The sequence below is a fragment of the Aspergillus neoniger genome, assembly GCF_003184625.1.
Source record: "Aspergillus neoniger CBS 115656 unplaced genomic scaffold BO87scaffold_15, whole genome shotgun sequence".
Classification (NCBI taxonomy): Eukaryota; Fungi; Ascomycota; class Eurotiomycetes; order Eurotiales; family Aspergillaceae; genus Aspergillus; species Aspergillus neoniger.
The window spans coordinates 629,717-644,745 of NW_020291143.1; the positions used below are offsets into that span (position 1 = coordinate 629,717).

The 15,029-nt window shown below is 51.7% G+C and overlaps 6 protein-coding genes across 6 annotated transcripts; 4 read left to right on the top strand and 2 right to left on the bottom strand.

Moving 5' to 3' along the window:
* Positions 1 to 59: 59 nt before the first annotated feature.
* On the top strand, positions 60 to 1,194 carry BO87DRAFT_458963 (CHAT domain-containing protein; the record flags this gene model as incomplete). The annotated part of the gene is made up of 2 exons (XM_025628910.1): positions 60 to 68; positions 148 to 1,194. 2 exons carry the CDS (start codon positions 60 to 62, stop codon positions 1,192 to 1,194), a joined length of 1,056 nt encoding a protein of 351 aa, XP_025480089.1.
* A 424-nt stretch (positions 1,195 to 1,618) lies between these two features.
* BO87DRAFT_435878 (uncharacterized protein) lies at positions 1,619 to 3,790 on the bottom strand (the record flags this gene model as incomplete). The annotated part of the gene is made up of 5 exons (XM_025627788.1): positions 1,619 to 1,663; positions 1,763 to 2,243; positions 2,324 to 2,453; positions 2,574 to 3,033; positions 3,272 to 3,790. The coding sequence occupies 5 exons, from the start codon at positions 3,788 to 3,790 to the stop codon at positions 1,619 to 1,621; spliced, it is 1,635 nt and encodes a 544-aa protein (XP_025480090.1).
* Positions 3,791 to 4,315: 525 nt separating this feature from the next.
* On the top strand, positions 4,316 to 5,330 carry BO87DRAFT_386581 (putative S-adenosylmethionine-dependent methyltransferase; the record flags this gene model as incomplete). Its single annotated transcript, XM_025624766.1, has 2 exons — positions 4,316 to 4,329; positions 4,394 to 5,330. 2 exons carry the CDS (start codon positions 4,316 to 4,318, stop codon positions 5,328 to 5,330), a joined length of 951 nt encoding a protein of 316 aa, XP_025480091.1.
* A 729-nt stretch (positions 5,331 to 6,059) lies between these two features.
* Positions 6,060 to 8,052, bottom strand: BO87DRAFT_376488 (uncharacterized protein). Its single transcript, XM_025623310.1, has one exon. The coding sequence runs from the start codon at positions 7,561 to 7,563 to the stop codon at positions 6,391 to 6,393; it is 1,173 nt and encodes a 390-aa protein (XP_025480092.1). The 5' UTR covers positions 7,564 to 8,052; the 3' UTR covers positions 6,060 to 6,390.
* Positions 8,053 to 8,498: 446 nt separating this feature from the next.
* BO87DRAFT_396872 (putative DNA polymerase iota) lies at positions 8,499 to 11,292 on the top strand (the record flags this gene model as incomplete). The annotated part of the gene is made up of 3 exons (XM_025625269.1): positions 8,499 to 8,504; positions 9,393 to 9,680; positions 9,730 to 11,292. The coding sequence occupies 3 exons, from the start codon at positions 8,499 to 8,501 to the stop codon at positions 11,290 to 11,292; spliced, it is 1,857 nt and encodes a 618-aa protein (XP_025480093.1).
* A 468-nt stretch (positions 11,293 to 11,760) lies between these two features.
* admB (ADAM family of metalloprotease ADM-B) lies at positions 11,761 to 14,781 on the top strand. Its single transcript, XM_025629349.1, has 2 exons — positions 11,761 to 12,297; positions 12,351 to 14,781. The coding sequence occupies exons 1-2, from the start codon at positions 12,228 to 12,230 to the stop codon at positions 14,654 to 14,656; spliced, it is 2,376 nt and encodes a 791-aa protein (XP_025480094.1). The 5' UTR covers positions 11,761 to 12,227; the 3' UTR covers positions 14,657 to 14,781.
* Positions 14,782 to 15,029: the final 248 nt, after the last annotated feature.

The following is a 15,029-nucleotide window of genomic DNA, read 5'->3' on the forward strand; positions in this document are numbered from 1 at the left end:
CCAGGTCGACTAGGAGGGATCGAAGCCTGGAAAGGGATTAAAGAGTGTTAGGGTGATCCATGCCTAATGTAAGTTCTCGTCCGCGCAGCGCCCCGATGATAGGTACATTGCCTCCGCACGTGGACCGCCCTAATCCTCACCTCCAAGGGTGTCGATGCCATCGACCTCGTTAACCTTCACTATGCCGACCTCGTCCGCAATATGCGGAAGCTTGTGGGCAGTAACAAGCTGTCCAGCGGAAAGCCCAGCTCGCGATCCCGCCGCAGACGAGAGCTCCAACGCATCCTACACTGGATATGGGATGTAGCTGTTCATCCGGTCCTTTCACACCTAGGGTATCTCACCCCCGGTCATGCCACTAACTCAGACCTACCACGCGTATGGTGGCTATGCACCGGCTATATGGGCCTAGCACCCCTGCACGCAGCAGGCCAACCCCAGGGTCCAAGCACCTCCGATTTCGTCATATCAAGCTACACCCCTACCATAAAAGCCCTCCAACATGCCCGCGAAATCAGTCGCAACCGTCATCTGGAAGTCAATCCGCAACTTCTCATGATTGAAATGCCCGAAACGCCCGGAAAAGCAGCCCTTAACACAACCGCAGAGCTCGCCGCTATCTCCCAAACCGTCCGCCCACTCATCCCACATCCAACAATTCTCTCCAATCCGAGCAAGCGAGCAGTCTGCGAAGCTATAGCAGCCTATCACCTGGTTCATTTCGCCTGTCACGGCCACGCAAATGCACTAGAGCCCGCGGCAGGCGGTTTGTTCCTCGGACCTGCTCCGGTCCATGGAGCCGATGGACAAGCTCCTGCAGAGCTTCTCACTATCAATGAACTAACACACGTCTCTCATCCCCGTGCACAGATAGCTTATCTATCGGCTTGCTCGACGGCAGAGAACGCCAGTGATTCGCTCATCGATGAGGCCATCCACTTGGCCGGCACCTTCCAGTTACTGGGGTTCCCGCATGTGATCGGGTCATTATGGGAGGCGAATGATCGAGCAGCGATTTCCGTTGCGGAGGGGTTCTATAAGAATTTAGTGGAGTATTTGCTGGCGACGGAATCGAAGTGGGATGGGGATGATGGGAGAATTGTGGCCACGGCGCTTCATCGTGCTGTGGGGGAGGTCAAACAGAAGAATAGGGATCCCTTGTCTTGGGCGACGTTCATTCATGTCGGGGCTTAGTGAGTTGATTTCAGGGCTCTGTCGTTCTAATTTTGGTCACTATATGAGGAACCTCCATTAGTACTAATGTAACATCGTGGTATATATCAACAACAATATCTTACTACTAATCATACGGCATATGATGTATAATGCCCTCCTACCCAATGCCTACTAATAGTTAGTTATTCTCACCCCTCACTACCAATGATACGACCACTACTATCATGGCTGAGTTAGATGCTTCGATGAATGGATTATATCGTGATACAGGGGTAGGTAGGAAGTGTTCCTCATACGGCAAAGAAATTTGAAGAAAAGAAATTACCCATTATGACTACCATTACTTGAAAGTTCATTATCATCGTTCAACTATTCATGACCTGGCCATCCCTCCACCATTATTTTACTAGTGTCCCTCATACTATTCAGTCACCGCATCAACTCAAGCACCCCGAAGAAGGATATTCGGCAATTCCCTCATACAACACTGTTCGTTCAACGTCAGCGAAATATATCCAACACTCGCAATGCTACGAAGGATTCTACAGAGAGAAGAATAAAAAAAGAAAGAATGAAAGAAACTCACCTTTGCATATGCATCCCGCAACCGCATCTCCAGAAAAGATTTAGACGCCATCGTATCCTTCATCCAGTAGTCATACAGCAGCCGACCATCTGGATCCTCGGAAGGGTTCAACGCCCTCTCTAGTTCTTCACGCACAATACGCCATCCGCCCTTCGATTCTAATCCCAGCATGTATAAGAGGTGACCCACATGCGCCTGGAGAAGAGCGTGATGCACCTGGTCGCACATTGAATATAGATCATTATTAAGATTGCGAGTACTGGAGGGAATAACATTGAGGGCATCATTCTTGTTGTCGGAATGGCGAAGAAGAAACGTCGGAGGATGGATTCCGATTCCGTCAAAGTCACGAAGCGCAAACCCGGTTACCTCCTTGCTTGTGAGATTGACGCGGACGAGGATATTTTGGCTATGAGCTTCGACGTAGACTCCGTGGCGGATCATAGGGGGGAGAATGAGGGAGAATAATTTGGTGAGGTATCTTTATTTGATTAGGTGTTTTGTTCAGGGGAAATAGAGGTAACATAAATATGAATGGGGTATAGTATCATTACTACTTACTTTCTGAACCAGGCTTGCTTTTCCTTCAAGTCATCAAGACCGAATATAATCTCCATGTACGTTCGATCGTCGTTCAGAGGTTTCTGCAGGAGTCCCGCAACGGGAATGAGTGTCTCCCCTATGTCCGCCGCTCATTTTTCTGGGCTCTTTCGGATAATGCATGTTAATTGGCAGGCTTTATCGAAGTCTTCCTGGGCGCCTGTAAGGGAAGCTGCTTCTTCAAATATCCATAAATCCTGGGGAAGTAAACTTTGAAGAATCTTCCCAACTGCGGGTGCCAAGGCTGCAGCATCGGGGGATATGGTCCTCAGACGAGATGTGATTTGACAGTTCAGTGATAGCTTCAGGTGCAACGGGGAGCCGCCCACGTCTGGCATCATAGAGACAGTCCGCATGGAGAGTTGTGCTCGGCAACGGTTTTGGACAGCCCTCAGAATGCGTGCTTTCGGGAATAGTGGCGTGATAGCTGGGAGTTGGCGACTGAAACACGGTATTACGATCTCATTGATTGTATCATCAGGCTTGGGAATCCCAAGAGATGTTATGAGTGGGTCCAGAAGTGACTGGAATGGCCCGAAGACTTTCATGTCTGACTTTGGAACGCAGAGGAATGATAGTTCGGGTTCTAGTAGATAAGGGATATCATCGGGCATGATGGGATCTAGGGGTGACTGGGCAAGGCAGGCTCGGTGTAACTTCGATAAGGTTAACTTCAAGTCTAAGGCGAGTAGGTAGGGCAAGGTGGGGGAAATGTTGTAGTACCGGATGTGTAGGATGTCCAGATACGACTGATTGCTCCCAATCACATAGTGAAGACTTAAGATGTAGGATTGGCAGAGTACTGGCCATATCCAACCATTTCTCTGTCTCAGCATTAGTTCTTATCTTTGAATCGTTTAGGTTGAACATAGTTGTTGGTTCACCTTGATTGTTTGCAGAATTCCGTACCTCCTTTACAAGCGTCTCTACCGCGTGTTCTTCATCTTGGCGAGAACGCCAGCGGCAGATAACGCGACAAATCACACCAGGGTCAAGCTCCTCTGATATCTCGCCGTTGAGGTTCCGGCTTAGCACAGGCCCCAGGAGATCGTCCGCCCGCACAAACCCAAGAACCCTGCCACCGTCTGTTTCGGTATATGCGTCAGCTCGCATACCGCACATGATCCAAGCGTCTTCATCACTGGCCATGGCTCCTCCGGGACTGCGTAAGCACAACAACAGACTGGTGCTGTTACATGACTCAAGGGTTGCGCAGGCTATCCCATCGTTTATCGCACTGGCAAGTACTCGTTTAGTTGTCTCAAAGAGCGCCCGTCGCCGATTGGGCGATAGGGAGTTTCCTAGTAGGGGTCCTGTCATGCTAAGATGTCTCAAGGTTTGCCGATCATTATGGGGCCATGTAGTTGAGTCTCTCGATCCATCCTTTCCCACTGTATCTGGTCCTATTCCAACGGTCTGCAACAGCATGATGATAGCCACGGGAGTCTGAAAGATAACTGAACTGATCGCGATACACATTCGCCATTCTAAAGGCGTGGTCCACATAATAAACATATGTAGGGCTTGAATCCTCGGTCTTAGCCGAAAGTCTGTGACATCAATATATTCCCTAAGCGGAAATGAGTCCCAGTAAGGCTGAGACAGTTTGTGGCTTCCGTGGAGAGGTATCGCCGCGGAAGAGGCCGAAATGCAGCGTCACTCGGGAATCCTACTGTTTCAGATAAGGACCTTTATTGGACCAGATCCAGCTAGAAACGTTAAAAGAAAAGTGGAATTGTCATGGCAACTGGGTATGTGGAACAGTCGTGTTATCTCATGAGGCTTGCGCACATTGCTGCATACTTTAAGCATAAGAGCCGTAGGAAGGTATGGCGGTGTGATATCCACGCCTTGAGTTAGTATATAAATCACTTCTAGTCCTCGGTGACAAGACCAAAATGGAGGACTCAAGTTTGATAATATAATTGCGAAAGATTACATCACGTCCAACCAATGGCCAGTTTCTCGTGAGTTTTTCCCTGGGTGTCTATATTTTCCGGCATACTGATGAGCCTTTTTCTGCTCCGCAAGGGATGAAGGCTATGACTGTTCAGCATATGCTGCACATCGCCCTTCCCCTCCTCAGGCTCTGTACGACACCGTTTTAGCCTACCATCAGTCTCCCCGCGAACTATGTGTCGACCTGGGCACTGGCCACGGGGCTGTGGCTCGCGCACTGGCCGCCCATTTCAAATCTGTTATTGGAGTTGATTCCTCCGAGGGCATGCTGAAGCAAGCAGCAAGAGCTCAGAAATCGGACGTCAGTAATATTCAATATCACCAGTCCAATGCAGAGTCTCTTCCCTTCATTGCATCGAAGGCGGTTGATCTGGTGATCGCCTGTCAAGCAGCACATTGGTTCGACCCTGAGCCGCTCTGGAAGGAGATGACAAGGATAGTCCGGCCGGGGGGTACCGTTGTTTTCTGGAACTGGGGCCATTACGTTGTAATGGGACGACCGCAGGTTAATCGGGCCGTGCAAAAGTTCTTTTTTGAGGATCTGGTACCGTACTGGCCTCAACCAGGGATATCAGTGTTCAACAATGAATGGATGTATCCCGTTGAGTGCCGGGACTTTGCTAACTGGACCGACCTTACAAGGTTGGTGAGTATTCCTGCCGATGATGATAATGCGCCTGGCGTGTTGGAGACGCCAGGAGCTATAAAAATGGGCGCATCGCAGACCCTTGGTAGTCTGGAGACCCTGATACGGACATTGAGTATGGTTCATGAATGGCGCAAGGCACATCCTGAAGCTTTATCAGTAAAAGAAGGCGGATATGGCGACTGCGTGGACATTCTCATGCGAGATATGATCGAGGGCGACGAAGAATGGCGCGCCTTTGTTACGTCGGGGGGCAATTGGCGGGACATCGAGGTAGATCTCGAAATGCGCAGCATTCTGCTATTGGCTCGAAGGAAACAGTCCCTGTCGTACTGCGCAGATCCGCATGAACGCCAGCCATGACAGCATTCGTTCACCTTTCGATTGAACCTATGCAGGTTGGACCTACGATACTAGAGATCGCCTTGGGGGAATAATCGAGAATGGAGGTTCAAAGTTTTGGAGAAAGTATGTAGGAGAAGATGATGGAGCGGCCCGCTGCTGCTGCTTAGCAGGTCAGGTGCTGCACGTGGTTTTTCTTCTTCGCGGATTGTTACCATTTCTATTCTTTAATTTGCCTTTGGATATCTGTCACCCGTAGTCTTACGTTAATCTTGGATTTTCCTGTCAACATCATAGAATTCATTATCATAATATGCGAGAGAAGAGAAGGCGATACTTTCGAGATCATGGTTATTACATTTCTGTCCTGACTCGACAAACAGTCTGCAGCTCTGACCGAGTTGGCAATAGCCTATGAGCTATTTCTCTTTAATCTTTTCTTTTTCTTTTCTTTTCTTTCTTCTTTCTCTTGAAAGTCTGAGGGTTGGCTGGCTGGCACCATAAGATCTATCTAAAAGATGATCTGCAAGTCGATGCAGCTATTACTAGATAGATTAGTTGGATATTATGACGCAATGGCGATCCACGAAAGTTAATATCATGGGGTCTCCGCATGTTATTATTGTTGCTATATTAAGCATAGGATGGGGAATGCGTCAGAGATCGACCGTCGTATTTATGATTAGTATGAAGCATGGAGCTGCATGAACATACGGCAGGCACGTAGCACAAGCATTACACGGGTGAAAGTGGAATGTAACCATGTGATCATCTGGTCAGATTGCATTCACATGCATAGAAATATATATTATTGGAAGAAGATATGAAAATATTTATAGAGAAAGTAGGCAGAAGTGTAAAAAGTTGACTGGTCGGTGAATGTAAATGGCATGAACGTCCTGACATTCAAGGTAGAGCTTCCCGACCAGAAAAAGAAAAGAAAAGAAAATCCCAAATCAATAATAGCTATCTAGCAATATGTCTGAAAGTAGGATGGGGTATGCTGTGGTTCATCTGCCGTCTATATGCATAATTCGTGATCATCAATGCAAGGGGGTTCGTAACCAAGCATGGGTTATCGTCATTGATCGGCATGTGCGCATTCAAGTTCGTGGGTGGTGTGCGTCTGCCACTCGTCATTTTCCGTTTCCACATCCGACGAGACAGATGAACTGGGGCTGGAGTGGTAGAGTGTGGTACTGGCGCTGGACAGCGGAGGGTCGGAGGACGGGGTCTCCGTTTCGGACTCGTGCGGTATCGTTTCAGGCTGGGACACGGATGATGTTGAGCCCGTCTCATCCTGGACGGGATGAAGCAATTTGTCACGATTCTCTAATGGTCCCAGGGTCCATCGCCATTCACAGCGACGTTTAGCTCGCTTCCTGCGCGGCGTTTGTGGTGTCAGGCTGCCTGGGTTGCTGGGTCCCGCGATTCCGTCCATCAAGGCCACTGCCCGGACTTGCCTCTCGGCATTGGAATGTTTGCGCTTCTTCCGCTTGATGGGAGACGATGTCTTCTTCCCTAAGCCGGCCTCGGGCTCATCTTCGGAAGTGCTGGAATCCGAGGGACACCCGCTGGCGTTGGAATCCGAGTCCTCATCTGATGAGGTCACCTCTGGTTGCTGAGGTTGAGGTTGGAGTGCAGGCTCGGGATCATCGTGTAAATCAGAGTGGCGTGCCGTGTAGTGCACGGTCTGAATTTCCTCTTCCAAGGGATTGCGATAGCTGACCTGCTTCTTCGCGGGAAAGAAGACGCGGCGCGCGCTCGGTCCACCATTCGGCCCGGTAGTGGCCACCGATCCAGCCCGTCGGCGGCAGGTCGGCTCGAGCGGCGAGTTTCGCAAGATACTCTTCACCCCCAGTGGGAGTTGGTATGGGTTGTGTGTGGTAAATGGAGAGGATGGTTTGCTGAAACGTTGGTTGGATGGGTGTTTGGATGACGGAGAGGCAGTGGCGGATGAAGGGCCGGTGACCTCGTAGGCATTTTTGAAGGTATTGCGGACGGTTGGAGATGCCGTTCCGGCTGCGAGAGAGAGGGACAACCCCGTTGACGATGTGCCAAAGGTTCGGGGAAGAGAGGAAGTTTGGAGAGTCAACTTCGGTCGGGATGATATCGTAGTTTGTTGTGTGGAACTGGCGGATGAGGAGGAAGAGGAGGAGTTGGTGGTCGCAGTCGAAGCCAGACTGTAGACCATGTTGGAGGAAGAAGACGACGAAGGGTGGGATGCTTGCGGGGTCATGGGGGTTGCGAGCATGGCGAAGGCCCCCAAACACAACGGCGGAGGGAGCAGTAGATGAAGAAGAGGGAGGAAGAGAGGAAGGAGAGGAGGATAAACGAAATGAGATCAGAAAGCGAGGAGGTCTTTGGGGGATGCAACAGTAAGGCCCCGCACCAAGAAGCAGCAAAGACGAAGCAGAAGCAGTAGCGCCTTGCCAACAGCACCGGAGTGTGATTCAAGATGCAGAAGTGCAACAACCGGCTCCAAGCGCGTTAAATCCAGGGACGATAAGGTTCTGAAATAAGACCAGGTGGGATCCCAAGCACTGGAACCAAGCAGACAAGAGACGTGGGCACTTGTACGAGGGTCGCCTTATTTTAGAATGATCTGCGATTCATGGTTTGTTGGAATGTTGAAGAAATGACTGTTGGAACCAGAGGATAAGCCAGAGGATAGGCAGAAGAAGATCGATCAAAGTCAGTCCAAGAGGAAACTGGGTTAAATGAAAATGAAAATAAAAATATCTTTTAGCCGCGGGGGAGGGAAATTAAAGAAATTAAGAAATTAAGAAATTACTGTTAATCAAAAGTGCTAAATTTACGAGTCTTCGCCATCCTATCATCCAACCATCCAACCATCCAAGCCGGGCTGGATGGAGTCGCTGGACTCCATCGTACCCTCAGCATCTCCATTCAGGCATGTCTACTCTTCACAGTCTCAGTGCTCCTCTGCTGGACCACCGACCGGCTAGTCGCTCCCCATCTAATTATAACCCAACTATTGACGCCGCCGCCGACGGGCCCCAGTTTTCCGATGATCGAGAATGGCCGATCTTTCCAACGGCTCCATTCCATCTGCCATCTTCTGGCCATCGACGCCCGGGCGAGACACGCGGCCGATCCATTCCTCCAGCAGTCTGATCTCCGCCATGTCTCTGCTAGAAATCTGCCTAGTGTTGACTCACATCCACCATGAGTGTATGTTTTGATTCATTTCCACGTTGGAGTATTGCTGGGTTGTCGTTCCCGGGCACGAGTTGAGAGACGTTATTTATAGCAATTGAACTGGAGCAGGAAAAAAGGAAAAGGTGCGCGTCACAGTACCGCCCTTACGTAAGGCAGTTGCATCTGGCACGGACCAATCAAAACTGCAGCTGACGCGGTGTTCTAAAAATGGGATAGTCCCTGCACGAGTGACTGTGGGGAAATAACACCTCTTTGGGTTAGTGTCATGGTCACGCACTTACTGAGTCAGCCAGGGTCCAACCAACCAGAAAGTCTGAATGGGCTTTACCCCAGCCACCCAGCGACCGAAGCGTGACCACTGCACCAGCCACATCCCAGCCGCAGGTTTGTTGCCCAATCAGCCGGATGCCTCAATTCGCACTAAACAGAATGTTGCATCGCACTATCTATCCTACTATCTATGGATCTATCTCGGTTGACTATCGAATCTCTTCTCGCTACTTGATGACAGGTGCGGACGGACAAATTCCCTTTTTGAGCTCCCATTTCCAGCCCTCTGCATTCCGGTAATATTATCCACCGGAGGTTTTCGCAACATCCTTTTCGCCTCCCTATTACGGATACAGTAGGGACTCAGTTACAAGGTAGCAGACGGAATACAACTCTCCGTTGAGGTCTGCCTGGAATTTGATCCCCACTGGCCCTCTCTCAGTCGATGCTACATAGTTCATGGCTGTGTTACCATCCAGAGACGACCGCCGAATCATCCTCCACTTTGTCAGTCACGCTACCCATATAGTGATCCATACTGCACTCAAATAAAAATAACGTTTTCAAAACCCTGCGGGAAACGTGACTCCATTCGGCCGTTAGCTAACTGCCTCTCTGCAATCCCCACAGGATTATGATTGTTTCTACGCCTCGGTCTTCGAGGTGGAGCAGCCGGTGCTGAAATCCCTGCCGTTGGCCGTCCAGCAGAAACAGATTGTAGTCACCTGTAACTATGAGGCCCGCCGGCGCGGGTTGCGCAAGCTCCAGTTGATCAAAGAGGCCAAACAGATCTGCCCGGACGTCGTCATTGTCTTAGGTGAAGATCTGTCTAGATTTCGCGATGCATCCAAGGATCTGTTCCTCTACATTAGGTCCTTCGTCTGGGGGGAGAAGGTCGAAAGACTCGGATTTGATGAGGTATGTATTGCTAGTTTCGACTCTGCTGCAAACTTGATTTTATTGTCAGGACTGCCCGTTGAGGTGGTTCTCCACGGTTTCCTGGGCTGCAGTGAGCTTCTTCGCGATCCCATCTAATACCCGCCTGCAGTTGTTCTTGGATGTCACCGAGATGATCAACTACAATGTCGATCTGTTAAATCGCTATGATCTGGAACATTCATTCTTTCATCTGGACCGGCACGAACCCACCGTGGGTTTCACTTATGATGCCACCCGATTATGTGGCTCCACTTACCCAGCTGATTCGAATACGATCGCTGCCGCTGCGCCCTCGACGACTGCGACAGCTGACGAAGACGCATCAGCCTGGCTTTACACTCGACTGCTGGTGGCCTCGCACCTCGCAGGCTACCTTCGTGGTCAACTGGAGCAGCAGAAAGGGTACACTGCCACAGTGGGGATCTCTACGTCCAAGCTTCTCGCCAAGCTCGCAGGCAGCACTCATAAACCAAACAACCAGACTACGCTGCTTCCCCCGTATACTACACCGACGCTTGCTGCGCCCAGTAATGTGCTGAATTTTCTCGATGCGCACGAAATCAGGAAGATCCCTGGGATCGGCTCCAAACTGACGCGGAAACTCTGTCACTATCTTGCTGATGAAGGCGCTCACTCAGTCCCAGCGGTGACCGCCGACGACACCGCCGACTCTGACAAGGTGACTGTGAGAGACATCCGGTTGTTGCCTGGCATGGGCCCGTCCCTGCTCAGTCGGATCTTAGGGGGTCCAGGGGCACCCCGAGATATTGGGGTGCGGGTCTGGGGACTGCTGCATGGCGTAGACAATACCGAGGTCGTCCAGGCAGGAGATTTGCCCACGCAGATAAGCATTGAAGATTCCTACGGTCGCCTGGACAGTTTCGACAGCGTCCGTAAAGAGCTAGTCTCGCTCACAGGGAGCTTACTTCGTCGGATGCGGACGGATCTGACAGAGAAGGACAAGGAGACTGACAGTACAGCAGCAAACCAAGTTGCAGTATCTAAAGTCCGATGGCTCGCGCATCCACGGACCCTGCGGCTGTCCACCCGGCCCCGATCTGCCACAGACGATGCGCAAGCTTACCATGGGGGGAGAATTTCTCGTTCAGCGCCGCTGCCCGGCTATGTCTTTCATCTTGATGAGAGTGTAGACGCGCTGGCCGAACGGTTGGTACAAGATCAGCTACTGTCCATGTTCCGCAAGCTTCACCCGGAGAGATCTGGGTGGAACCTGCGGTTAATGAATGTCGCTGTGACGAATCTGGTAGAGGCAGCTGGAGAACGGAAGCAAAGCAGTGGACGCGATATTGGTAAGATGTTTCAGAGCCAAGGGTCGCGGCGCAACGATGCCTTGGCCATTTCTGGGCCAGTGCCTGTCTTTACGGGTAACAGCGGCACGATGATTCACCCTCAGGAACCCCTTCATCGTGGAGACGGTGCAGTCGTGACTGAGCACGAAGTGGAGGAAGCTGCATGGGAAGAGAGCGATGGAGAAGATGGCATGGCTTGTGTAGCATGTGGCGTCTGCGGCGCCATGATTCCGCATTTCGCCCGAGAGGCACACGAAGCATTTCATTTGGTTCCAGACTGACCGTGATTTGGGGTTGCCGGGCGCTAAACTGCGGGGGGAATGATGACACCATGGTTGAAGAGTTTTGACACCAGGAATGAGTGGTTATTGCTCTTTAGTTATAGTAAGACAACAGAATAATGAGCGATGATCCGTAAGCGCCGGGAGGCTTGGCGGGTGTCCGCGACAACCAAAAGCGGAGAAGCGATGAATCGACCATCAAATGGTTTGTTGTTGTTGTTGTTGATTCGGGGTCCAGTTGCAATCCCTGAACCGGACCCTGTCAATCCCTCTCCTCAAGTCCCTCGCTACTTACTATCCTCCGCCTTTTCCACCCCCTCCACTTTATTTTCCCATCCATCATCTTCTATTCTCTCAATTCAATTCACTTTCGTTGAATTAGACTCGCTCCTGTTTGCCCTCTGGATCAACGTGTATTTGTTTACTGCTTGGAGGGAGATTCTCGCCATTCATTCCAGATTTCCGCCCGCCCGCCAAGGCGGCTGCGCCTTCAGCCAAGCCAAACCTCCTTGGTTCGCCAGCTGGAAGAATCCCTTTCACTCCCTCGTCAAGTGAGTCTCACTGCTCACTCCGGTCGTTGCGCCGTCGCTCTCTCTCCCTCTCCCTCTCCCTCTCCACACCTCCAGTATACTTCCTCTGAAGGTGTGCGAGACTGCGACGATCCGGGGAAGAATAAAAACCCCCTCCAGTGCAGCTTAATCTCCGGAGTGATCCGTCATACATGACCGGATCCCGAGCCAAGATCTCGACCGGGTCCATTCAGCCGTGAAAGGGAACTCATTCGTTTCCACTTTTCGTCGCTGCCTGATGCTGTGGACCGAAGGGCTCTGCTAACCCTGACTTTCCGGATCTCTCGCTGTTGTTTTGATGCCAGCACACTCGTTCAGCGCATACCTTCAACCTCTCCCATCGGCTGTCTTCACTCGCTGACAGCCATGCGGTTTCTTACCTATTCCCTGCCCTTCATTGCAAGTGCTATATCACTCTTTGGGGCCAGTGTACAAGGTTAGTTCGGCGATATCCGGCGCATGGGTCTGTTCTAACTTGAATGAATGCAGCTCGATCACAAGCTCCAAGTGCCATTCGTCATGTCTCGACGCTTGACCAGCCCACCATCATGACGCCCTCGCAGCGGGTCGATCACCTTGACCACTTTGACATCACCTTCAATATTCATGACACGCACCAGCGGATAAAGCTGGAGCTGGAACCCAACCACGACATTCTGGCAGAAGACGCATCCGTACAGTACCTCGACGCCGACGGGAACGTGCGACGCCACGAGCCCATTGCCCGACATGAGCACAAGGTCTTCAAGGGGAGGAGTCTACTCGGGCGAGGAAAAGGCATGTGGGATCCGGTCGGATGGGCGCGGATCTACTTGAAGCAGGATGGTTCGGAGCCACTGTTTGAGGGAGTCTTCAGTGTCGACGGCGACAACCATCACGTTCAGCTGAAATCTGCATACATGGAGAAGAAACGCCCCGTGGATGTCGACCTTCCTGACTCAGCGAAGGATTATATGATCTTCTACCGGGATTCGGATATGGTGCGTCTACATACGGAATTGAAGCGGTCGTCGCTCGGATCAACCTCGTGTCAAGCCGATCAGCTCGGCTTCAACACCAACCCCAACCACCCTGTGCTACAACCGTACGTCCAGGCGGAACCGGATGCGTGGGGAGTGATGTCGTTGAACTCTTTGTTTGGACTCAACAAGCGCCAGTCTGATATCGGAAGTGTGTCCGGTAATGCTGGTGGTGTCAATCTGGCGTCGACCATTGGCGATACTTCGGGCTGTCCGAGCACGAAGCAGGTGGCTCTGATTGGCGTTGCAACGGACTGCTCCTTTACCGGCTCATTTAACAACGAGACGGCCGCCAAGGAATGGGTCATCAGTACTGTGAACAGCGCGTCCAATGTTTACGAAAAGTCCTTTAACATTACAATTGGGCTGCGGAATTTGACTATCACCGACAGCTCGTGCCCCGACAACCCGCCTGCAGCCACGGCATGGAACATGCCCTGCTCCAGCGGAAATCTCACCTCCCGACTGGATCTGTTCTCCAAGTGGCGCGGTGAGCAATCGGACGACAATGCTTATTGGACCTTGATGAGCGATTGCGCGACGGGCAACGAGGTCGGACTGTCCTGGCTGGGCCAACTCTGTAATAGCGATGCTTCTTCGGATGGCTCCAGTACGGTCAGTGGAACTAATGTTGTCGTTCGGTCTTCCGGCTCGGATTGGCAAATCTTTGCTCATGAATCTGGCCACACCTTCGGCGCCGTCCACGACTGCGACTCTCAGACCTGTGCGCAGGATCTTGAAGCCTCGTCTCAATGCTGTCCGTTGACCTCAAGCACCTGCGATGCCAACGCAAAATACATTATGAACCCCACAACTGGTACAGACATCACCTCGTTCTCGCAATGCACTATCGGAAATATTTGCGCAGCGCTGGGCCGCAACAGCGTCAAGTCCAGTTGTCTCTCCGCAAACCGCGACGTCACCACCTACACTGGCAGCCAGTGCGGCAATGGAATCGTCGAGTCCGGCGAAGACTGCGACTGTGGCGGGGAAGATGGTTGCGGCGACAACAACTGCTGCGACGCGAAGACATGCAAGTTCAAGTCAGGAGCTGTGTGTGATGACTCCAACGACAGCTGCTGTTCAAGCTGCCAGTTCTCCTCAGCCGGGACAGTATGTCGCGCCAGTCGCGGCGACTGCGACGTTGCAGAGACTTGCAGCGGCAACTCCAGCACTTGTCCTACCGACTCGTTCAAGAAGGACGGCACCAGCTGCGGCAGCAGCGGCTCGGGACTCGCCTGCGCGAGTGGCCAATGTACCAGCCGGGACTACCAGTGCCGCAGTGTAATGGGCAGTCTCCTCCACAGCAACGACACCTACGCATGTTCCTCCTTTAGTTCCTCCTGCGAACTGGTCTGCACCTCCCCGAAGATCGGCACGTGCTACAGCGTCAACCAAAACTTCCTCGACGGCACTCCCTGCGGCAGTGGCGGCTACTGCAGCAACGGCGACTGCAAGGGCCAGAACGTCGAATCCTGGATCAAGAACCACAAGGGCATCGTAATCGGTGTCGCCTGCGCCGTAGGCGCCCTCATCCTTCTAGCCCTGATGACCTGCATCGTGAACCGCTGTCGTCAAGCCCGCGCCCCCAAACCCGTCCCACGTCCAGTGCCCTGCGGACCCTGGCCCAGCGCTAGACCTCCCCCGCCGCCGCCCATGAACCAGTGGCCGGCGCGAGGCTATCAAGGATTAGGGAACGAGCCGCCACCACCCTATCCAGGTGTAGCTGGCCAGCCAGTACAGCAATATATGTCTCCCCAAGGGCGGTACGCTTGATTGACGAGACACTTTCCGTGCGATTTAGTATGCATTATGATTCTTGCAGCCACTAGCGTTGCATTTTGTAACGATTGATTGATTGAAGTAATTGACCTTAACATTCTTTGTCTTGGAGTGGAGGCGTGTTTTAGAGTTTTGGTTTGGTGCTGGATTTGTTGTTCTTTTCTACATGGGGTCTGGGTGTTTCTTCTAAACTTACAATCAATGGATACAGTGCTCGGTGTCGGTTCACGTTTTGCTCAATCAATCATTCTTTCCTTCTTTGATTGTTTACCTTCTCTCCCTTTCTTGCCCATATTAGACGGGCCGTGGTATGTATGATTGGGGGTCTGATGTATGTATTCTTGCCGTGTAGTATAATGAACTCTTC

Excerpts from the sequence above, each read along its gene's own strand:
- admB (XM_025629349.1), top strand. The coding sequence starts at position 12,228 with ATGCGGTTTCTTACCTATTCCCTGCCCTTCATTGCAAGTGCTATATCA. Across the intron at positions 12,298-12,350 it reads CTTTGGGGCCAGTGTACAAG|CTCGATCACAAGCTCCAAGT; the intron begins GTTAGTTCGGCG and ends GAATGAATGCAG.
- BO87DRAFT_376488 (XM_025623310.1), bottom strand. The coding sequence starts at position 7,563 with ATGCTCGCAACCCCCATGACCCCGCAAGCATCCCACCCTTCGTCGTCT.